Consider the following 25009-nt stretch of genomic DNA (forward strand, 5'->3'; position numbering starts at 1 on the left):
TGTGACTTGTCCTGAAATTATTACACGTGATGCTCAAGTTTATTGCGGGAGTGTATGTATGTCTGTCTGTGTGTCCTATCCGGGCGCCTCCCCCTGCTCCCCACTTCCCTCACTCAACCAAATTGGAGCCCCAAACCCGCTCGCTGAAACCTCAGCTTCCCTCCCAACCCTCCACAAACAGCCCACACTAGCCGATCGAGCCCGGCAAAACCTCCATCAACACTGCATGGCGAGCAAACCGTACCCCAACCTCCATGCGCTCGCTGTAAGGTCCGTCACGTGGCCATGGGCCCAGCCTCGGGTGCTGCCGCCCCCCTGCGCCCCGTAGAACCGCACACCCTCAGCCCGGCTAACCCAGGTCACTCCATCCATGTCACCTCTGAAGGTGACAATCTGCTCGGCACCCATCACCCTCCCCACAACCTCCCTTGCAATACCCTCTTCACCCCTCACAGACCGTGCCTGCCATGCCCGCGGCACTACCCAACCGACCTCTGAAGGATGAAAGGCATTAGCATGACTACTTCTTCCCCCCAGCCGCAAAGGTCCCCTGTGGCTATGGCCTCGCCCCTCCATCCGTCCTGCCACCAGACCCCTCGCTACCTCCACCCCAGCTGTCCAACTTACCGCTCCTCCCCCACCGCACCCCGTCCCAATCCGTTTCCTCCATCCTGACCACAAACCTCACGCAGCCAAAACAGCAGAAATGCGGCCCTCCAAGCGCTCCCCCTAACTTAACAACTAAACTCCTCGCTGCCTCCTCCCCAGGCTGCCTAAACACAGTGTCCCCCTTGGCCCTTTCCACATGAGCCCTCCGAGGAACCTCCTGGCAGGATATTATCCCTTAAATGATCTGGGGCCTGGGCACGGTGCACTTCATGCTGAGACGAGAGGGTGGCCGGGAACACCTTATTTAATAGCACTGATTTCTCGGATCTTTGAGCGCTTCTCTATGCTTGTAGTGCAGGGACTCCCCCTTTATGCCTCACTTGGAAATATGAAACTGCCCAGGCTTTCAAAACCTGAAAGAGACGGCAAAGACAGCAGAGTGGATTGCAAGAAGGTACTGGGAACTGAGTGATTTATATGTAGGAGACGTGTTGATTTCATTTGAGGAGGCACAGTAAACGCTCACCGCTGTTCGAGGTCAGACAGGAGAGTTTCAAATACTCCTTCGGGTCTATCTAGCGGTATGAATGATGACAGAGTGAGGTAAAACTTAAATTTTTAACTCGAGTCCGTGAAATAACTTAAAGAACACGGGCCTCAGACTTGATAGATCTGTCTGCGTGTACCTCTTTATTTACTGCCTCAATAGTTCCACCACCCACTCATCCCCTACGTGCTCCTGACCCCCCCCCCCGCGCCCGCCCGCCAGCATTCCTATACTGCCATTGAAACTCCCGCCGTCTGGGACACAATTCCCCCCTACAGACGCCTCCCCCTGCTCCCGAGCCATGTGATCCTCCCCACTTCCCTCACTCATCCAAATTGGAGCCGCAAACCCGCTCGCTGAAACCTCCACTTCCCTCCCAACTCTCCACAAACAGCCCCCGCTAGCCGATCAAGCATGGCAAAACCTTCATCAACAGTGCATGGCGAGCAAACCGTACCCCATCCAATGGTGTGGAATTTTATTAAATATCTGCTAGTTAAAGGGTCACAATACTTCAAAACTCTGGGTTCTTATAAAATAAATCCACTTATACCTTTCGTACAATCTACCGAGGTGACAAATTACGGCTGCGTTCATATTGTATCGGAGCTCTGATAATACCTCTCAGATTACACTAGGGATCATTATATCAAGGGTTAGATGTTAGTGTTTCGCCATTTTTCAGAAATCTATGTACAGAGGTTGGAAAGCAATATTTCCAGGGTTGAAACGCACTGTGAATCTGTAAATATCTACCAATGCATGTTTGATGGTATTTGATAGCTCCACAGTGTTCTCTTTCCACACTGGAAAAGGTTGGATATTTTGACAGGACTACACCTTTTTTTCTGGGTGGGAAAAGTGGGCGTACAGTAAAAAAATGTGTACTCGCTGGAAACCCACAACCCGCACCTGCAGTGTGAGAGACAGCAGTGTGCATGGGAGACAGCATTGTGAGACAGCATTGTGTGTAAGAAAGACAGCAGTGTGTGAGAAACAGCAGTGTGCGTGTGAGAGAGACAGCAGTGTGTGTGTGAGAGACAGCAGTGTGAGAGAGACAGCAGTGTGAGAGAGACAGCAGTGTGTGTGTTCTAGGGAGAGCATGGTGTGTGAGACAGCAGTGTGAGAGAGACAGCAGTGTGAGAGAGACAGCAGTGTGAGAGAGACAGCCCCGTGGGTTCCCCTGATCCTGCGAACATGTCACCCTGCGGCTGCCGCCCTTCATCGTGAGTTCTCTTCCTCGCCCCATCTTCACTCCCGGTGGCTACCTCAGACCCGCTTCGGCAGCGCACTTCCCTCCAACAGTCTCCCAGTCTCTCTACTCAAAGAGAGCCTTTCCTGGGCACAAGGCCACGGACTTCAGAAATCTGAAAACATCTCCCATGCAGCTGGTGGGAGCAGCTGCCTTCCTGCAGGTCTGAGGCAGCGGAAAGGCCTCGGCTCCCCCTTCACCGCCGGAGGAGGGGGCCTGAGAGCGCACGTGCTCCCTGGACAAGGAGGTCACAGCTAAGAGAGGCCCTGGCAGAGAAGGCCTGACACCCCCCCACCCCAGCTCATGAACCACTCCTCCCAGTTTCCACCTGTTGGTCGAGAGAACACCATGCCATGGCGTAGGGGGTGTCAGACCCCCAACAGCTGAATAAGGCGGTCACGGCCCAGGCAGGCTTTGACATTTAACATCTGGGCCTCCTTTAGAATGGCATATATCCCAGAAAGTCCAGAAACTGATAACTGCCCAATTACCCCCCCCCCGGTCCCCCACTCCCGTGGAGGATACCCGCACCTCTTCCTCTACCCCCTCACACTTAGTGAAGTCAAACCCCAGCACTATTGCTTTTCTTGTTAGCGGAATATGCATGCATCCTGTCGTATCTCGTCCTGCACCCCACACTTTTCTTGCACAGGCAGCAAAATGCAATGCAATAGGTCTCGCATTTCCAAGAGATTAAGCTATTGGCATTGTAAATGACAATGCAATTTATTTATCCGTTTTCAAAACCAATGCATAAATAAAAAGTTTGACATTTACAATGCCAATCGCTCTAACTTTTGCAAAGGCGAGACCGTTGCATTGTAAATGCTTGTTTTGTTTGTTTCTGTGTGTGAGAGATGTTCCATAAGACCCCAAACAGCCCTAAATGAGCATACTAGCCTGTATATGCCCGGTGTTTATTTTGACCTGATTAACTTGACTACGGAATTTTACTGCTGCTGTTTTGGGGTCAGCTACACCACACTCACAAACTATGTAGAAACACTCACAGCTGTCTGTAGGAGCCTTGATGATGGAAGTCTGGAGGGCAGGTGGATTGCTCTGAGTGGTGCTCTAGCAATGTGAGCTTCACCAGCTCAATCAGCATCAAGCCCTACTACATTATTGGCATTGTTGTCTTCTTTCTTTTGCTGTGGATTGCTACCAGTTCTTGATTTATGCTGGAATGAGAGTTAGCAGATGCATTAAAACACTCCAAAAGGGAATTGGGAGCAGCTAGTGCAGGAGTTCTTGTTCCTCACCATTGGTCATTAGCCATCATTTATTAGTAGTGTAGTTTGATTATAGATCTGGACACTAGGGTACTTTGGAATACTGCCTAACTGCTGGTGAGCCATATGGAGGAGCTTTATACTATTAAAGTTACACTACTCTGATTGCAAGTAAGGAGTAGTGTTTCTTTATGTCCTAGGCTAAAGATACTTGCTTATGTGTTTTTGTTATTGAGACTTTGTGATCTGCTAAACTAGATAAAGCATACAAAAAAGCAGTAAGGATGGTATGGGGTCCATCCGTCCGCCATTGTCCCGGGGATTGGGACCGGCCGCCTATATGGCGGCGGTCCCGCACATGCAATTACAATGCGACGGCCACTGTGGTGGTCGTATTGTGCATTGTGCACTTGGTAATAACCCCAATTTTGGTCTGCCCGTCGCTTACCTGTAGATATGGGACCTCTTCCTGTCCCCACTAGGAAAGCCAAATGTTTGGGGGCCTGTACTTGAGCCTGTGGGCCCAATATCTGATTAAATTGCAGATCCTCCAGAATTCTGCAGACAGACTTTTATTAGAAGTGTCCAGGCACCATTCAGTCTCTGCTGCACTCAAAGACCTTCGCTGGCTGAAGGTCAAAAATAGAATTAAGTTCAAGGCCCGCTGTCTGACCAATAAAGCGCTTTATGACTCTGGACCCACCTTCCTAAAGAAAGTCTTTTGCTGTGAAACCACAACTAGAACCCTAAGATCATCAGGCATGTGTAGAATAAATTTTATTAGATTTAAAAAATCTAAATGGGGAAGTAGTAGCTTTGCGGCCAGAGCAGCTACATTCTGGAATCTCCTGCCACTCGGCATAAAGGCGGCCCCTTCCTTGCTTCAATTTAGGAACCTTTTGAAAACTTGGCTTTTCAATCAGTAGATTCTCTTGCTCTGCTCATCAAGGCTCACAGAATCAGAACCAAGACATCTTTGGGTATACCCCACGCATTACAAATTGGATAACATAACATAACATGTTTACCGTTGTGGCAGGTGCTGCTGGCTGCAGCATGCGTCGCAATGTTTAAAATGCATGTTGTGCATTTCCCTGCACTATGTGGCAGGCCCACACGGTGCCTGCCACCTGGTACAGGGAACTGTAGGGGGGCACCAAACGCAGATTCAACATGCCCATGCACGAGGGCAGTGCCACCTGGTGCAGGGAACTGTAGGAGGGCATCAAAAGCAGATTCATCACCCATGCACGAGGGGGACCTGGAACAGGCCTACAAAGTACATCCCGCCGGCCTTTCAATGGCGGTTGAGCCTCCATAGACAGGCTGGCGGGGATGCAGCATCCAAATCTGGTGGGCAGTCCCTGCTAAGCACCGCCACCAATTTGTGGATGTGGGGTGGGGCCGACAGGCAATCGTAACGATTGCCTCAGTTGGGCCCGTGGGGGACGGGCTTTCCACCCATCAGGCATGCCACCCGCTATCCTGATCTGGCGGGTGGAAAAAGGCCTTAAGATGGCAAGTTCATTGTCATCGTAATCACCCCCTAGAAACTGATAAAAACGTAATGTATAAATTAGAAGGGAAGCCAAAAGAGGATCCAAACACCATACATATCTCTTCTATAAGTAAACCATTGGTCACAGTTGAAACAACAATTGTGCCTTTTTTATAGACAATTGCTCTTCCCCCAACGAAGCGCTGGCGCAAGGCGAGCTACATCCCAATGCACATAAAGCCATAAAAAAAGAGACCAACTTAGAAAAATCTTTTAGAGGCAAAGTTCACCACACAGTGGACGACATGGTAAGATGTTCAGAAAAATCAGGGTTCTCCAGACGACACACTGTTTTCAACATAATAGGTGATAATTCCATTTTGGAAACTCTTCTGAGTGAGAGACTATACTGATATGCCTCTCTTTTATGTTATAGGGTGGATTGGAGATCAGGGCCAATTTTAACACCTCCACCCCAAAAACAAAAACGGTTTCAATACAAAAACAAGAGGTAGATAAAATGATATTGGCAAGGCATTGAAGATTTTTCTTACCTTACATGATGGACTCAAATCAAAGGAAAGTAAACTCATTCTCAGGTGAACCAATATCATCTAATGATATGAGGAGTAGAGGAGGGAATCAACTGGGGCCATCCATTTTAGTCTGGGGGTAATGCAGTGTACAGTGGATTATTGGTCACATCAATTAGAAAAACAGGACCACCATATCTCTTTATCATTTTTTTCTAATCATTTATTGGATCTGAATTCTAGTGAAGCTAATGAAAATACAATAGGAATAATGTCAATGGCTTTGAAGAGGATACCATATTCAATCAATCAAGCTTTATTTCGATATAAATATCATAAAAGCAGTAACGAATTTGATGTAGACCCAGAGATACATAAAAAGATAAAAGGGTGTAACAAAGATCTCTCTTATTTAGTTAAATTTGGAGCATGTTAAAGCAAAAATATCAAAAAGATAAAAACATGCCACACAATTCTCACTGAGTCAATAAAATGTAAAGCTTGTGACGACTATATAAATAGGCAATATTGTTAAAAAAGACAATTTAAAACCAGGGAATCAATATAAAAAGAAGGAATTCATTATCTAAGTAAAACGGCAGCATGTCAACTTCAATCTTACAGTGCTAGAACATTTTGGCACCAAGTCAGTTTTACGGTGCCCTTCGTGAAGCCCTGTGCCTAATTGTCCAGGCTTGTCCCAGAAACTTAGCAATAGCACAACATACAAGGTTCTAGGGTCTGTTCTCAATATACGGAGACCATCACAATCATTAGAAGTGCCTAACTGCTTACAAATCGGCACTAGCCAACTCGATCTAATACGGGAGTAAGGAGAGCAGGCAAACATAAGGTGCGTGATACTCTCACTGGTATTCCCACAGGACGGGCATTCTTTAGTGGTCTGATTACCGTAGGGCCACTTCATAGTGAATTTGGCAACTGGAATTGTGCCTAATCTAAATTGAATGTATAAAGTCCGGTCTCTGGGTGTCTGGATCACATCTAGGTAGGGATCAAATGCTCTAGATGGTTTATGATAAAAAAAACTCTTCTGTAAGCCTACCTAGGTTTGGATTACTGTGATCTCTAGCATCTACCCAAACCCAACAAGCACGTTTGAGATCAGCTTATGTTGGGGGGTTTTGGGAGGCCCATGACTCTTTAAACCCCATGGCTACCAGCAAATCCTTGACATTAGAAATCCATGTTATGTTTTTACTAGTGTCCAATGCCATTACGTCGCTGAATTCTTTAGCAAAATTTGAAAGTTCTTCAGTGCGCCTAAGGCGTGCCCAGTACGGTAAAGGGCGAAGTTTGGCCAGGCCTTTAATATGTCGCCTACCCAAGTCATATAACAAGGGGGTTAGAGGTGTCCCCTGGGGCAGCCTGATGAGATCTCTAAAGAACTTATTTTCTGAAGTACCAAGGTCATCGAGATTATTAAAGCCCCATAGTTCGGCACCATAGAGGGCCGAACTGACTGCCTTGGCTTCGTTCACAGCGAGGGCAATAGGCCTGCTGTGTGACAGGCGATGTTCTTTGCTTATCGCTCCAGCCGCACGCTTTTGAGACAGAAGCATTTTAGCCAGATGGAATTTCCATTGGGCTTTGTCAGAAAGGCGTATCCCAGGATAGTCAAAGGTTTTGACTCTCTCAAGGCAGATCCCATCGAGAGTGATGTTACTCTTAAAAGATTTGTGGGGATTAAGGGTCATAAACTTGGTTTTCGAAGTATTTATTCAAGACCCCAAGTACTACAAAAAAGGTGTAACCTGTTCAAAAGCTTCTGAAGACCTGCTGGTGTCTTTTAGATCAGGAGCGTGTCGTCACCAAACAGGAGAGTTGGCACCTTCTTGCCTGCCAGGGTCGGGGCATCTGCGGGTGTTTCTTGCAGGAATGTAACCACCCCATTCACATATGAGAACAGGGTGGGTGCCAACACGCAAGCCTGGTGAACTCCCCTGTGTACTGGAATCCTACTGGTAAGCTGTCCCTGCATGCCACACCTAATCTGAGCATAATTTCCCTCATGTAGCCTTATGAGTAGATTGGAAATCAATGGAGGGATGCCCATGCCTTTCAATACAAGCCACAGCTTATCTCTAGGCACCACATCGAAGGCAGTCTTCAGATCGATAAAAGCAACATAAAGACTGCCCCCACCAAGTACCACCACTTTCCAATAAATCATGAGAAATCTAAAGACCTGGTCCACTGTCCCCATCTTGGAGCGCAAGCTAGCCTGAAATTGTGAGAGGATATCTTCTTCTTCTGCCCACAATTGAATTCTCTGCAAAATTACCCTGCCAACTAGCTTCTTCATTCCATCTATTAGGCTAATTGGTCTATAGTTGCAAGGGTCTTCTCTAGACCCCTTTTTAAACATTGGGACTACCCACGCTCCCTTCCATGAATCTGGGACCGGGCAGCCTTCAGCAATAGAGTTGATCAGGAGGAGAATGTACGCAGCCCAATTGGCCCGGTCAGCTAGAAATAAGCCGCCTGGTAGACCATCAGGTCCTGGGGCTATGGCAGGTAATATCTTGCTAATGGCTGACTCTACTTCTGTTAGTGGAAATAGGTCGCAGATATCCTCTGGGGGAAATAAGGGATGAACAAGATGGTCCTCCAAGACAGGGTTAATAGGCTCGGAGTATAAATTAAATAAGTGGTCATACCGCCTGCGATGTTATGTGATTAGGGATTTGTTCTAAGTCCCCCAAATTTGCCTGTCTAACCAGTGACCAAAAGCGAGTGGTGTCTTTTGCTATGCGCGCACTTTTAAGTTCAACCCATTGATTTTCATCCCAATCTATCTTTGCTTGATGTTGCGCCGTTCTATAATCCTGCTTTGCAACTTTGATTACTGAGCTCTTCTTGTCTCTAATCGCAATTATCAGGGCCGTACGTTTAAGTCTACACTCCTTTGAGAACCATTTTCTACCTTTTACAATTTGGGTGGCAGGTATAATAGGCCTATTAGGGGCTTGGAAATGAATACGAATTTGCTCTACAGTGCGAGCATGTATACTAGAAGCATTAGCCAGTCCTTGGGCTAATCCCTCTCTTAACTCATTTGTGCCTTCGCAAAGAGCTTGCTTGATGGTCACCATCTTAGCTTCATCAAGGGCAACCCTAGGCCATTTTAGAGCTCTTCTAGAATTAGAGGGTATCACCTCTTTAGTCAAGGAATGGGTATGGTTAAGTGAAGTATGACAAGGATGTGCCCAAGGGGACTTCAGCGACATACAGAGAGGGTTATGATCGCTGTCTGTTCTATTGCCCACTATTATGTCTAGGATAACGCCCCAAAGCCTAAAATTCACAAGTAAATAGTCAATTCTGGATGGGCTGGTTGCCCTGTTGAAAGTAGCTGCCCCTAAGATGTCAGAACGAGTCCTACCATTTACTGCCCTTAACCCATAATCCAAAGTCAGTGCATACAGTTAAATAACCACCTGAGACCATTGTTTTACAGGGGGTATGGACAAGGATGGTACACCCCAGGCTCTATCTTCCTCCTCCATCCCGAACATGTCCTCTTCACTAAGGGGCTCAAATGTACTGTTAAAATCACCAGCTACTAAATATCTTGAGTTCGGCTAAGAATATGAAAGGCCCTGTTCCAGTGACATAAGAGCAGGCGAAGTGTTGCCCCCTCTTACCCCCCTTATGCAGACATTGAAAAAGTCAAATTCAACCCCCCCCTTTGCACTTGATAGTAAGTTTCATAATGTCGGGGCAATTGAGGGCAATACTAACCCAAATAATCAGCCCTCCTGAAGGACGACCCCTCCCTTTGGTAGTAGCAGGAGTACAGAAACAACTATAATCTGATTTGTACAGAGGGGTCAAGCTCCATGTTTCTTGGAAGGCACAAATATCAAAGCCCCCTACCAGATCATTCCAATGAGGTAAAGATAGCTTATTACTAAGGCTGGCGATATTCCATGATATAATTTTTAGCTGGAAGTTAGTATGCATATCAGGGGTTTTGACTGTGGTGGGTGCCTTCAGCATTTCTAGATTGTTTAGGTGGGCTAAAACATTGGTGGCAGGGGTGTCTGTAGTTGCTGTCCTGATAGAGTCTCAAGAAGAAGTCAACCATTGGCATCCAGAGACGAGGATGCATTTGACAAATCTACCGGGTAGCTCTTCCTAGGGGGAAGGTCAGTGGGAACCTCCTAAGCAGGATCAATGATGGGTCGGGGGGCAGGTGCGAAACTCAAGGGAGACAAGATTCTCAGCCAAAAAAGCATTGATTAGAGTCAGCTCGATATAATCATGCGGATGAGTACGTGCTGCATGCCTCTTTGCCCTGACAATGTCCTCCCTAATAAGTGAACAACACCCCCTAATATGTCAGATCCAGTGTATTGACTTATTTATAAGTGATTCCTTGCTTTCATAACCTGCTGCAATGCCTCGTTTTGGAACATTCATCATGTAAACTTTGTTCCCTTCTATGTGTGGTGTTTGCTGGCGAAGATTCCCAGCCGATTTTTCGGGAGCTGTCACATGTATTGGTCCAGATGTATTATTGGTTACCATGCGTGAGGCTGGAAATTGCTGCAGCACTGGATTCTGAGGGCGCAAAGTTGTGCACCTACTCTGCCTATTATGAGGGTGGGAGGTGCTGTGTCCAGTTTTGTGACTAAGGGGGTAAGTGGACGTCCACTTATTTGAGTACCTTGAGCCTGTGCGTAAGATGGAGGTTGCTGCGAGCGTATGTGCTCATCTATCAGAGAGCATAGCTGCAGATTATGAACTGTCTGACTGGGAGTCAAAGACATGATCGCAGCAGACAGTTCATCAATCTTTGCTCTCAGAGCCCCTATCTCCTGTCCAAGCAAAGCTACTAGCTGGTACAGTCCCTGGGATGAGCCATCCACCTCCTTATTGCCTGCACTAGCAGGACTGTCCAGGGTTGCAGCGTCGCCAACTTCCGAAGTGTTGGTAACATCTGCAAAAACCGCGAATCTGTTATACACCAGATTTTCTGGGGAAGTGAGTGTGGGTCGGGATTTTGTATGAGGGGATAAAATGTCATTGGGCTGGGGTTCTATTATCTGTACCTGCTTAGATGTATGCAGTGTTTCGTTACTATGCTTGGATGCTTTGCCCCTATCATGTTTGGAAAACATCGAAGGAATGGTGGACTTAGCTCGAAAGGCAGGGTTGGGAGATGGAGATTGTACATCACTAGTAGGCATGGAGATCTCTGTGGCTAGAATATATTCACACTCAAGAACAAGGGGATCAATCCTGTCCATTACACAATTATTTTTAGCCCAGTTCGAGGGATTTTTTCGCTTCCTTCCCACACCCGGCCCCCGACTGCGAGCCACCAGTTACGAGCGACCCCTCCATAGCCATCCTTTTGCCCATGATACAAACAAGTTTGGATCACTGTAGCTCACAAAGAGGCGAGGAAAAGTTTGACAGTATTCCAACTAGAGGGGCCACCAAGGGGAGAAGGTAATAGTAAATTATGATAAGTGACCTCTGCTTAGGTATCACTTAAAGAATGACACAGGGGAATATAATAGTGGAACACAGTACCTTTGAGTTCTTTAGCAGTAATGAAACAGTCCACAGGTAAATAAAAGGGGGATAGCCCAGCCCGGCGCAGCTTTTAAAGGTGGTGCCTCCTGGCACGGCTGATGACTTGGTGGGCTGCTTGTTTGCGGGGCACTCTGGGGCTCGGAGTCCTAGCCCCCACTCGGCCTTGGCGCTGGCACTGCAATTGAAGTATCGCCGCCGAGCTGAAGGAAACGGCTTCTTTATGACTAGTTGGAGTGATGGTGTAGTGTGGCCAGTGAGCCGCTGCGCGAGCTCATGGTCCGGAACCTTCATCCTTCACTGTGAGAGATCGCTGATTCAGAGTATATCTGAAGAGTGTTCCAAAAGTTCAGTGTATGAAAATGTTTTGATAAACCTGTCGGGCGGCAGCTTGGATGTGTCTCCTCGGGCTCTCGCCTCAGCTGGCTGCGCTTCACCCTGACACTCCTGCAGCTGCTGCGGCAGCTCGTCAGAACTCATACGTGGCTCGTCCTTCCGCCCCTCAGCCTCTCCCGGACCCGGCTCCTTCTTGGTGTCGCTCACTGTGCAGGAGCCCACGAACGCGCGGACATGAGCAAAGCTTAGGGTGAGCGTGATGGGGGCAGCGCTGTTCCGGAGCGAGTGGGGAGAGGCAGCTACCTGGGGTGAGCGGTGGAAGAGGACTGTACTCTCTAGTCACCCCGAACCGAGTTCCACCATCTTGGTTCAAGTCACGGATACCTCTGGCAGCGAAAGCACCCGTGCCTAACAAAAAAAACCAAAGAATGTGTCCTTCTGTATTAATACCATATTAGACCTAGAATGCAAGGCATTATCAAAAAGTCATAAGATGGTCCAAACTGAGCCCTCAGGTGGAAAATATGCAAAACACCTTTCATAAAACTTTGTAGTGATGAAAACTGGTGAAATAGACATTTTAATACAAAATTATGGTGTTTCATTAGGATCGTTGATTGATAAGACGCCAGCAAACAAAGGGGAGGGAATCGGTTTCCTAATCTTTAAGAAAAAAAGACAAATTTAAGGTTCAAACAAATTCAACAAGAAAATGGAAGAGACGCTCAAAAAAGGGCCCAAGATTGCTTAAGTTTGCAAATAAAAACAGCCCTAATGTAGGAGATCTTGAACACACCCATGTTATCCTCTCCCAGAAGGAATGTTACAGAAATAAAGGGAATGAAGGTTGTGAAATATCTATGTGAAAAATTTCCTACTAAGGATTCAATGGGTAAAAATAATAAGAACCAGGCAAGCCATGAGAACACTACAGAAGCCAAAACTGACCCTCAAATATCTAAACTCAAAGAGCTGCAATGGGATCAAATTCAGGAGGAGTCAAGATACGATTGTCAACATAAGCCTACAACAACTCAGTATGTGGATCAGAAAGAATCAGAACTATCATTGTGGGTACTTCTGATGGACATATATACTGATTGCAATACACATCCATTTTTAAATCACTCAAAAATGCTTTCACTTTTAAGTACGGTTCTAAAACTCTCAAAAATATCTTCAAGAGATATTGCTTCCCTATAAACTAGAGGGATTATCAAAGTGACCAAACGCAGTTATTGAATTTTACTCAGGATTTATGCTAAGGTGGTGTTAAGCTTAAGACAACATACTAAAAAGTTATCCATGACTTAGTGATGAAACATATTACACAGGGCCCAGATAAAAGAACCGAGGATTATGAAAAATAAATGTATGCAATCAGGGTGTATTCAAATAATAGCCGAAGTAAGGGTGTCTTGTCAAAGAAGAGGATGCACAACCTGAGAGGACCTGCTAAACAAAATTAAAATAGAGCATAACAGAGGCGCTTGAAGGAGATACTGCTCAAAGAGAATTCACATTAAATAAATTGGAAAATAATTTAGCATGCAATTAGGAAAAACAGCTTGTCAAGACAAAGATTGGAAGTGAACTTTGGGCATACTGGCTCCAGGGAAAGGGAGAACTAAGAGATTCTGGCACTTTACAGAGAAAAAAACGAACAATCTAAAAACAATAGAAACTAATATCTACAGATGAAGCAACATGGATTGAGTATATCTGTCCAGCTCCAGCTTGACACAAAAAGAAGTCAGGCTTAACTTAGAGGCAATGTGTAAAGTATTTATGCAGCACACAAACAGAAATAATGTTAAAACCCAACAAAAAAAAATAGAGCAAACTTTCATTAATTATTTGACACTAAAATTACAAAAATCTTATCAGTAGAACCGGAGTGGTGCATTTCTAAAGTTTTTGGTATAAACTATCACTGAAAAGATCAAAGTGCCAACAGTCCCTGGGTATATGGTATACCACTCTACAAGTCTACAAGTGCCAACAGGCCCTGGGTATATGCTATACCACTCTATAAGTAACTTAAATATTCCAATTGGTTATAGGCCAATTTAACCATGTTTTAGGGGAGTGAGCACAAGCACTTTAGCACTGGTAAATAGTAGTAAAATGTACAGAGTGAGAAGGCCAATAAACATAAGTTGAGCAAAACGAAGGAGACACAAAATGTTGCGGGGAAGACCACCCTAAGACTGACAAGTCTAACACGTGCCCCTCCAGCAAAAATTAGGGAGACCTACCCAACCCTGTGAAACTTCTCTTCAATAAGGTGGGAAAGCCTGGATAGGCCATCAGCATTGGAGTGGTCTGACCTAGGACTCTGTGTTCCACTGTAAAGTGCATTCACGGTAAGGAGATGGACCACCTCAACTATTTTGGATTCTCACCCCTCATTTGCATGAGCCACCGGAGGGACCTGTGGTCTGCCTGAGCCTAGAAGTGATTCCCAAACAAATATGGTATCAGCTTCTTCGATACCCAGACCACAGCATAGGCCTCTCTCTAGGGTATCCCCACTTGTCTGCCAGAACACTAACTGGGGCCATTGCCTCCCCAAGGGCTAAACTAGCCAAACCCTGTGACTGCCCAGTGGCCTCGTTGAGCACTTTGCATATCCCTTGACATGCCCACACTGGTACCACTAATAGCACTAAGGGACACATTATCCAGTATTCTCATCTATGAAGCCTTTCTTCTGGTGGCCAAATTGGGATTGGGACCCTTTACCCTATGAACTATTTGGGGGGCATTGAGAGAGCTCCTAGTTTTACATTTTTTCTTCTACCTCTTTCTTCTTTTGGGAATCAACTCAGTGTTCTGCTTCCTCAGCAAGCTTCATGGACTCAGTAAGCCTGCTATCCACTAGATGTTGGCGCAGCTCTGTAAAACAAATATTGAGAAAGGGCTCCCTCAGAATTATGTTGTACAGCATAGTAAAATCATCCACTTTGCAGGTATAATCTAAGAATTCTACCCAGCACTGGTTCGGGATGTTGCAGCTGTCCCTGAATTTCTGAAGGTACTTCTCAGTCAGCCCAAATTTAACAAAAGTATCATCATGGGGGCATACTTTATCTGTTTTGCTTCCTCTAGTGTAAGAAATGTGTACATCCCCACTGTGGGCATGAATTTCCACAAGCTACCCCCAGTATTACTGAGGGAAACTTCATTTGCAGCAAACCATTTGTCTATATCATCTCCCACCACATAGTTAAGCATCAGATCCTGTGGAATACCGACTCTCACCTCACCAGCAAAACACTGTTGATACGCTGCCACCATCGCTGTTGAGTCTAGAAGGCTACTAGCCTTTAGTTCCAGCTCCCTCCTCTTTTTCTCGTGCTCCAACAGTACTTGTTTTCACAGTTTAGATCCTCTCAGACTTCTCCTTTTCCAAGACCCTCTCAGCCTCAGCTTTCTGCCTTACCATTGCCCTCTCAGCTTTAGCCTTCTCCTTCTCTGGCTCCAGTTATCATGGGGCCAGCTCCAGGTTGAGCTTCCTCTCCTCCATCTCCTCTGGTGAAAGGCCCCTGGAGGACACACTGCACCAAGCCCCATCTTGGGTATCCTTGTTTCTCTCTGGGGGATATTTGGTCTGTCCATGCAGCTCAAGTTCCCTCACTGGATCATGTTCCTCTTTATCCTCTTTCAAGTCTATGTCCTCCACAGGGTCATCTTCTACTGTGACTGCCTTCAATAACTTAACTTCCTCGTAAGCCCGGATTTCTATTTGTAGGTCCACATTGAAAGCTCTCCTGCCCGCATTCAGCCCCTTTCCTTGCAGAGCCTTTCCAGCTCAGCCTTAGTGAGGTTGTCAACATTAATCAGCTCCATCTCCATTCTAAAAGAGAAGGGTAGGGTGCTTACATTTTGAAAAAAGGAAGGAAAACAGCCAATTTAAAAAGGCTCAAATTGGTGTCAAACTCTTTAATTGGAAATTTGTGTTCCAAATATCACTGTATAGCGTTGCACAAACACAAGTCCCAATCCACAGCGCTGAATGCCAATGTGAGAAATTGCGTAGTTGGCTGACAGGTAAGTGAGCCTTGGTCAAGCAACTGCCACAATCTCTTGCAGGGTGAACCATTAAATGTAATTAAGATAAACTCTGCTTAACTCTGTGTAGCTTGGCACAAAAAAACAGTTAAGCAACGTGTAAAGTATTTATGCAGCACACAAACACAACACAAAAAAGTCCCATACCAATTTAGAAAAATACGCCAGATTCTACTAATAATTTGACACTATAAGCAACAAAAATCCAATCAGTAGAACCAGAATTATGCATTTTTAAAGTTTTAGGAAAAACTAGCACCTAAAAGATACGTGGTCATTCGGTCACGCGAGACCGGGTCAAAGTCGAAAAATATAGCAGACCACGAGGGAGCGTGTTTCGGATATAAGAAGTGATTTGGGCCCTGGTCAGAGCTTGCCTTCAGATTTTGAGAAAAATGTTCTGAGAAGGTCAAGTTCAGCAGGGTTGCAGGCTGTATCTGAGGAGGAAGCATTGTTGTCAGGGCGCTATGGGTTGAAGCTGCAGTGAAGAAGTTTTTGGAAGTCGAAAATCTATAGTGGGACTAGGCAGACGAATGTAGCCGAAGACAGTTCCATGAGGCTGGATATCTCTAGAAGGGCTGCTGAAAACGATTTGCTTTTGCGGAGAAGAAGATAGCAGGAGAAGCTGCAAAGTCAATCCAACCGGTGATACACCTTGAGCAGAGAGGCAAGCAGAGCAAATTTTGGCCAACATTTTTTAAGTTTTCAGTTTGGGGATTTTGTCATCTGAGACCTTTAGCACCACAACCTGAGTGGGGTTTCGGGAGTCACTTAGACTGGGTCCAGGTGTAGATTCAAGATGATGGGAGCCTTTTGTGTCTGTAGGGTTCTGAATAAGAAGCCAGAAAACTAGACCTTTGAGTTACTTAGGTAGTCCTGGATTCAAGTGAAAATGCAGGGCTCAACAGCAAAGCTTGCCTCTGAAGGTTCCAAGCAGGCTCCAGGCAGCAAAGCAGTCCTTCTAGGTAGAACAAAGCAGTGTTGCAGAGTGCACAGCAGGTCGCAGAAGTAGGTAGTCTTCTGAGATTCCTGCAGGTTCTGGAGTGCACAGAAGAGCTGGCGTCTCAGGTCCTGGAGAACTCCTTCTGGAAGATGGAAGAATCTTCTAGACAGTGGCTTTGAAGTGCATGGAATTTTCTGAGTCCCCTGACTCCAAGCTAGCTGCAGTGAACATTTGGAGATGATGGGTCCTTTGTTTGAAGGGAGAGCACTCCCAATTCAGTTGCAAGTGGGGCTGTACTCAGCTTCACCCCCACCCTACCAGCAAGTGGCCCAATAAGGCACACCTAATCCCTTAATTGTCTGTCTGGTTATGATCAGAGAAATACCAGCTTTCTAAATGTAGCATTTTAAAATTTGTAATAAAAATACCAACCGTACCAATAAAAATGATTTCTCATTCCAATTCCAAAGACACCAAACATGACATAGCACCTGCCCGAATTGGAAAATACAGGTGATTATATGTAATAATGATTGGCCAATGTTATCCTGTGGGAGGAATAGGCCAAGCAGTAGTGAAAAACAAAGTTAGCAGTTTTTCACTGCCAGAACATGTACAACTAAAATGCACATGTCCAACCTTTCAATCACAAGGCACCCTAGCCAATGGGCAATCTAGGGCCTACCTTAAGAGTGACTGAGATGTACACTCATTGGGTATCTAAGCAAAGCCCTACTAAAAGATGCTCCTCTGTTTGATTTGGATAGATCCTGGTTGTACAACGTCCATTCCTATCACTTTTTCCTGCCAGACATAATTGTAACCATCAGAGAATATTCTGTTGCTAGATACATACTGCACAGTCCTAAGAGTGAAGGCCTCAAAGAGCCTACAAAAGTCCATGGAAGATTGCAGCTTCAAAGGTTAGCATCCTTCTGTTTTGGAAATGTTTCTTTTTGTTTATATTCGAAGTGGTTTACAAACATTACAAGGACTACTATAGTGATGGCAAATAGTCACATGCTATTTTTACACTTTTCTCTTAAACTCATATTTGCATGCAGCTAAGCGTACACAGCAACATCATATGAGCAGGGTCCGACATACATGCACAACTCCAAAACTCTTCCAACATGAACTGCACTACACTTGTGCGCTATTTATCCACTCATACACCAACTGGTGAATAAGCATCCTATCTTCCACTCCTTTTTAGGTTTCGTAACCTGGCGAGGGGCTAAGCCCCTCCCAGATCGAAATCTGTTGTTTTTAATAGTGAGGTTAGGACAGCCTCTGTTTCCAATTGGCTAGCTCCATAAATGGAGGCTAGCCATTGGGAGGCAGAGGCTGTCAATCGCGTTTTCTCTCGAAAACGCGATTCGGGGGCGTTTCTGGTGCTTTTTTTAAGCCCCGCCCCTTTGTCCCGGGCCGCGCTGCCATTGGCTGCCGGCCCGGGACACCCCCGTGACGTCATTCCAGGGCCGCGCTGTGATTGGTTGCCGGCCGGGACACCCCCGTGACGTCAGCCAATCACAGCGCGGCCCGGGACCTGACTTGTTTTCCAGTGTCTTGGTTTTAACTAAGCCGTTGGGTTCAGCACGAGCGCTTTTTGAGCCGTTAAACCGTCGGAGGCTATGTAGTTGCTGTTGTGCCCGGGTTGTTTTTTCTTCAGCTGAGGGGGGTGTATTTAGAAGCACAGGAGAGGAAGACTTGAGATGGCGGATTCTTTGTCAGATGGAAAACGCCCGCCCTGCGAGGTGTCTCGGGCGGCATGGGAAGACTCTCCCGTCGCACTCAACTCCCCTGCCTTTGGATTTCGAGCGCTCAAAAGATTAGGGCAAATTTACCCTCCTTCGTCCGATAAACAAATGCTGAGTCGACGAATAAAGCGACGCAAAAACGTTTTTTATTAATTGACCAGTTTGTGTTCCTTGGTTTATAGCTCGTTTTATTTTGCTGCTAATTTTAACAAAAGAAAATGACGAAAAACAAGCTCATTCTCTTTCACTTCCTGACATCTGGCTTTTGTCTATTGTGTCAAAAAGTAATCAGCATCCAGCGGCACAAGGGGACATAGAAGCTTACCCTGTGTAGAGTCACTGTGTGTTGCTCCCATATAGCAGTTTCCTCCATTACCGTGCTCTAAGGGAAAAAATATATATATTAATACTTTCATTCATTTCATTATGTAAATATGCAAGAAAACGTACACTTATAACAAAGGATTATAAAAGTAGTATTTTACACCAGTGACATCATCATGTTTAATATCTCAGTAGCCGGCTGCCAAACAGTTAACAAATAAAGCATTGTGGGAATTTTTTCAATACAGGAAGTCTTATTTGTTTTCCCTTAACAGAAGGGTTTGAGGAGAAGGGCTATTTCTGTGGGACACGGAAACAGTGACTCGTCGGATTGAATTTCCGGAACTAACGAACATCCGCAAAAATCATATTTGTTGCCAAATCTACTGAAATTAAATCGAGTAATTTGGTTGCGCCTGCAAATAAACACTATGGAAAATGGCCGAAGGATAAAAAGCGAAATATTTCCAACGTTCTTTCAACAAACAGCGATTCTTTAATTTAAAAAAAACCAAGGCATTCTATCCCAGTGTTTTCATTTTGGGGTCTTATACCTAGGTCACGTTAAGTGCTGGGATTTTATTTGGATCACCTTATCATGTGTACATTTCAAGCGGTAAAATGTACATTTGGGGGGATGCTTCTTAATTGAACACGAGGCAAACGGTGAACGGCACGCAAACAGTGAAATATTGTTCGATAAAGAACTTCACCTTGTTTTAAAGTTAATGGAGATTACATTGCAAACCAATGCAATACAGCGCATTTAGCAGCAATAAAGAAAGTAAACGTCTAATCCTACTTTGGCAGAGATCTCTTTTAATACAACACTTCCTATCCACAAAATCAAACCTCATCTGTAGAAATGCAACACGGGTGATATTTTCTTGCCATCAACTCAAGTTCTGGCGCCTCTGAGCCGCTATTGTTAGGGCTCGGTAACCAGGCTTTTTTTTGTTTCCAAAACATAACATATACTTAAAAGTGGGTTTGGGTTGGTCCCTTGTCGTAACTAAATAACCTTGTTTTCTCAGGTGTCTGCGTTTGATTTACCGGCTTTTCCACCCTATTTCTGCGTTTGTCCTACCCACGAATACTAACGGTATTAAAGTGTTGTGATTGGATGAGTTCTGCATATATGAGGGGAATATTATTTGTATTATGGATTCAGAGGCCCAAGAAAGTGCACCTGTTTCTTTACTCTCCACTGCTCTGTTATCCTCTACCTCCATCAAGGCGTTCTCCCTCCCCTCCACCGGTTCCCGCGCCTTCATCCCGCTGCTCAGGTGATTTAATGTATTTTGTTATTTATTATGTTTACGAGGACCTGGCAACTGCAAAGTCCTGCTGGGGCACTCATTTTGTTTTTTTGCACTGTGTGCGCACGTTTTTCACTTTGTTTTACTTTTTAATCTACAGTTCTAAAGTAGCCATGCACCAGGTTAGAATGATAAATGGTCATCTCCCATATTAGAAGGGTAAATTAAAAAAAAATTAATTGCCGCACAGACTTGCCTCACGAAAAACGAACGTTGCCAGCAATCTTTAATATGAACCTCATTGCAAGATTGCTGTTATGTGTGTACACGCTTCATGACACATACCTTGCCTTGGAATGCCACTAACAAAAAGCATTGGCAAAGCCAATAGCTAGACCTTTAAGAGCCAAGACCTATTGCCTTTTGCTCTGTTTGTTTTTATATTAGATTGAATTTCACTTTATTTTGTTTGTATTTCTGTATGTGTTGCACTAGAATACACCACAAATACTTGGACTGCGACACAAAAACTGACTTGTGATGTTTTGTATTCACTCTTCTTGCAGTCTCGGGGAGGCCAAGGCATGCGGTAAACAGATACCAGCTAAATCTTCTTAATACTCTCTCCCCTTCCTTACGGAACAGAACGGCGCAGGCCACGAACGGTGAATAAGAAGTGTTCTTTTTATTGGGTTTCGCCTGCCGAAAGGCTGCGCTCTGCGCAGCTTTTCAGCGCAGGTGAAATCCTATGTCGACACTAAGCACTTCGGGAACGTCCCCCGGCTCTCATTGGCTAGCTCCATAAATGGAGGCTAGCCATTGGGTGCCGGATCTGTCCGTCAAGGCCGGACCAGATTCGGGGGCGTTCCCGAGATTTTTTCCCAGGGCGGAGTTACGTTTTTTCCCGTTCCCTCCCCTTTCACTGAAAGTGAATTCAGATGCGCTGTCCATTCCCGCCCCTCCGTGTGCCTTTCCGCCCCCCTCGCTGTCCTGTGCACGTTTCCCGCCGTCCGTGTCCTCTCCCGCCCCCTCCCGCCGTCCGTGTCCTCTCCCGCCGTCCGTGTCCTCTCCCGCCCCCTCCCGCCGTTCGTGTCCTCTCCCGCCCCCTCCCGCCCTCCTCCCGCCGTCCGTGTCCTCTCCCGCCCTCCTCCCGCCGTCCGTGTCCTCTCCCGCCCCCCTCCCGCCGTCGGTGCTTTGCTCCACGCACTCGCCGGTAATCGCCTCAGGCAGTGTTCCAGGCAGTGCTCCCGTGCACCACCCGCCGCCGCACATATTTGCATGGACACTCAGCCCACATTCCCGTGTCCAGGTTCCCTGTGGGGCCGATCAGCAGGATCAAAGGCCGCCTGCCTCCACTGCCCTTGGCGGGCACCGAGAATGGGCAGTGTGGAGCTGGTTTTAATTGGCGTCCGTCACGTAGTCAGGCACAACCTGCACCGGTGTGAAAGCCGAAGCCTCCGGTTCCAGGGGACCGCCTCCAGTCAGATGGATTCTCGACCGGGTCCAGTCAGGAGGGCCTCGGTCATCTGTAAGCTGAGGGATCGGGAGTGGATTGGAGGAGCTAGCGGGAACGAGAGGACCCTGGTTGTAGTGATCTCCGGTCCGGGCATCAGCTCCTGAGACTTGCCGGGAGGATCTTTACTATCGAGGAGCAGGTTCAGCAGGGGTCCTCAGCGTCGATTCCAGGGGTAAGTCGTTTAAAAGATGTAAAAAAAATGTCAAGATTATTTCAAAAGTTTACACAAGATTGGTAATTAGTTTCACTGCTGATCACATGGCAGGGTTTTTTGGGGATATGATTATGTATTCCCCGACCCTGGAGCTTGTTGGAGGAGCTCCTATTTGGCCACCATCTTGGACTTTGAATGGCTAAGATCTTAGCCCCTCAAAAATACTTCAACCTCTGATGTCGAAAATCATGGAAAATAGCGATCTTAAAATTTCGCCATGGCATGCTCCCATGCATTCAAACCTTCCACTGTGGCTACGGGCACCATCCCCAACTACTTGCAGCCTGTGCAAAAATGGCCAGGGAGATATCCTCCATCTACTATTCTCCTGTACGGAGACTGGGCAGCAGAGGAGACAACTGCTAAAAATCCCCTTCAACGACAGGGGAACTCGGTCAAGGAGGCAAGCAGCTATGGCATGCTTTGATCCAGGAACACCACAACTAAATTGCAGGCTAGTAAGATTTCTTGCAATTGCTGAGAAAAAAAGTCACCATAAAATCACGCCTTACCTTGGATTCAGAGCAAATCTACCAGTAATCGCCCTACGTAGGCCTAGTCATTAAGAATTGCAGGCAGCTTTATACACTGGAGATCCTAGCACCATCGACCCAACTAAACAACCAAGGCTGCTCCAAGTAAGAGAGAACTGGGAAGCCCCCATTGTGGTTAGCAGCTTAGAAACACTGTAAAGTACCTTTTTTCACTGATTGCAGCGGTTGATTTGGCAACAAACGCTGCACTGGCTGCTTTCCTTACACCAGCACTAGTCTGCACTAGCACCAAAGTGCTTTTTTAACTGTTGGAAATGCAATTTATTTAAAAGCTTTTAATGCTTATGGATACTATAAATGTGCACCGTATATTTTATCTTACGGTTTTAAGTTTCTGTATTGCTATGGTTTTAGTTACTATGCAAATTTAATAAATTCTGAATTCAGTCCAATCTAAGTTGATGTTTTGGAACAAATAAAAACAAGCATTTACAATGCAACGGTTTCGCCTTTGGAAAAGTTTGAGTTATTGGCATTGTAAATGACAACATTTGTATTTATGTGTTGGTTTTGAAAACAGATAAATAAATGGCATTGTCATTTACATTGCAAATAGCTTTAACATTTCCAAAGGCGAAACCGTTGCATTGTAAATGCTTGTTATTTATTACTCACCAAGATCTATCAACAAAAGTAGCATAGGAGCACAAATCTGGTCTTCACACACATTGTCACACTTTCCATTCATTCATCCAAGCAATGCCGCTGAGCAGCTTTCCACGAGTCGGCAAATGCCCGTCAGCACCTTATTAGTGGCATGAAGTGCAGTATAAATGCAAATAAATTGCAGCAGAATACAATCCCATGTTCTGCTTATTGTGCTGTTTGGCTTCCTAAGCTAAATGTTTGCATTCTTGAAGGTTATCTTTATCCCAGTCATGGGCACCACTACATTGAGAATCCTAAAAGATTCTCCTTCCAGGTTAAGATTCAGCATCATCTTTAAGGCCATCAATATACGCTTGATTTTTTTTGTAGAGAAACTCTCCCTTCTGTCCCGTTTGGCACCCCAAAGAGCAACATCCTGTCAACGTTAGTTGTCAATAAAAGGCAAAAGAAAAGGGCAGGATGGCAAGGCATTTTAAACTGTGTTTGAGGGCACTAAACTAAACTCACTCTGAAAGTGAATCTGCCCTCTCCTTCCATCAATTCAGAAATGCAATGAGTCCAGTAATGTCTTGTGTGCACTGAGAGTATAATCCTGTGTGGCACATAATAGTCTAAAACAAATTTAGTAAACAAATCTACTAAACAAAGACAAACTAATTTAATTAAAATAAAATGAAACAAATCAAAAATAAATACAAATAAAATAATATGTAAACATTTTTTACATGAATTTATTTACCTATGTGACCAGAAGGTTTGCTAATGGTTATGGCTTCTAAATGATATAAATGCTATTTGGTTCTACTTTATTGATATGTACCACTGCTTTAATTTAGATTTATTCTAGTTTCATGTTGTTTCTTAATGTCCAGGATACATTCAGAATTCTATCAAAGTGTCCTTGCCATGGTCTTTGCCATCAGTGAAATTAACAGTAGTCCAGATCTTCTGCCTAATACCACTTTAGGATTTCACATTTATGACTCCTGTTCCTCTGAGTTGGGGGCTATTCAGGGGACCCTGCAGCAGCTCTCAGGGGGCAAAGAAACAATACCCAACTACAGCCGACCTTCAAGCCCCAAGCTTGTTGGCTTCATCGGAGATGGACCCTCACCAGAAACGCTTCCTATGGCAAGAATACTTGGGCTCAGCAGGTTCCCTCAGGTAAGGTATGAACCTATCATGTATGGAAAAACAATGAAAGCATAATAGTGATGTTTAAGTTTTTTGATGACAGGTGCTGATAAACATGCTCATAAATAATTATTCATTTGTATATTTGCATCTGTGATCCTGAACTGTTTAATGGTTGTCATGATCAATTGTTTATATTTCATTTCTGATTATGTTTCAACCAAGTGTTTGCCACATTTAGTAAGGCAAATATTTGACTATACATGTTATCAACAGAAGTACAGGTTGTTAAATTTGAAATGTAACCCTAGGTTAAAGGTAGCACATTATATTTACTAAAGTCTATATTCTTCAAAACTGTCAATTACAATTAGTTTACATTATTTCATATATTATATTATAGTATATTATATTATATTGTATTATATATTATTATTTTACATTATATTACTTTATTATAATATATTATATTGTATCATATTACAATATATTATATTATATTATATTATATTATATTATACTACACTAGCAGCCCGTCCCGACGTTGTCCGGGGGCAATCAGGCTTGCCCCCTAACACTGTGGTGACGCAAACCACCTTTGTCTGTGCGCTGCAAAACCAAACCCCGTTCATAACCTGCCATGGCGACTCAACCCCCAGTACACAAAGGCAGTATGTACCCATTCCATACGCCCCGCTGCAGTCCGCCAAAGTTTACCGCTCAGCCCGCTCCAGTCCGCCTTAGTTCACCGCAGTTGCCCAAACCCAGGCCCCTACCACCTCCTCAGCCCAAGTTTACCACCACCTTCAGTGCTCCCAATCAGCCACACACGCCATGCTCCCTAACACTTTTGCCACGCATCCGACGCTGCAAACGACCTTTCTCTGTGCGCTGCAAAAGCAAATCCATTCATAACCTGCCATGGTGACTCAACCCCCACTACACAAAGCCAGTATGTACCCATACCACACGGGGCTGCAGTCCGCCAAAAATGTACCCGTCAGCCCGCTCCAGTCCACCTTAGTTCACCGCTCCTCCCCGCGCTTGACG

At 45.3% G+C, this 25009-nt stretch overlaps 1 protein-coding gene across 1 annotated transcript in view; it reads left to right on the top strand.

Moving 5' to 3' along the window:
- LOC144783895 (vomeronasal type-2 receptor 1-like) overlaps positions 1 to 25009 on the top strand; it is a 140839-nt gene that overhangs the window by 66952 nt on the left and 48878 nt on the right. Inside the window, exon 3 of the mRNA XM_078662637.1 lies at positions 23698 to 23989. Coding sequence (XP_078518763.1) covers positions 23698 to 23989 — 292 coding nt within the window. The remainder of the gene's footprint in view (positions 1 to 23697; positions 23990 to 25009) is intronic.

Source organism: Lissotriton helveticus, chromosome 10 (genome assembly GCF_964261635.1).
Source record: "Lissotriton helveticus chromosome 10, aLisHel1.1, whole genome shotgun sequence".
NCBI classification, from domain to species: Eukaryota; Metazoa; Chordata; class Amphibia; order Caudata; family Salamandridae; genus Lissotriton; species Lissotriton helveticus.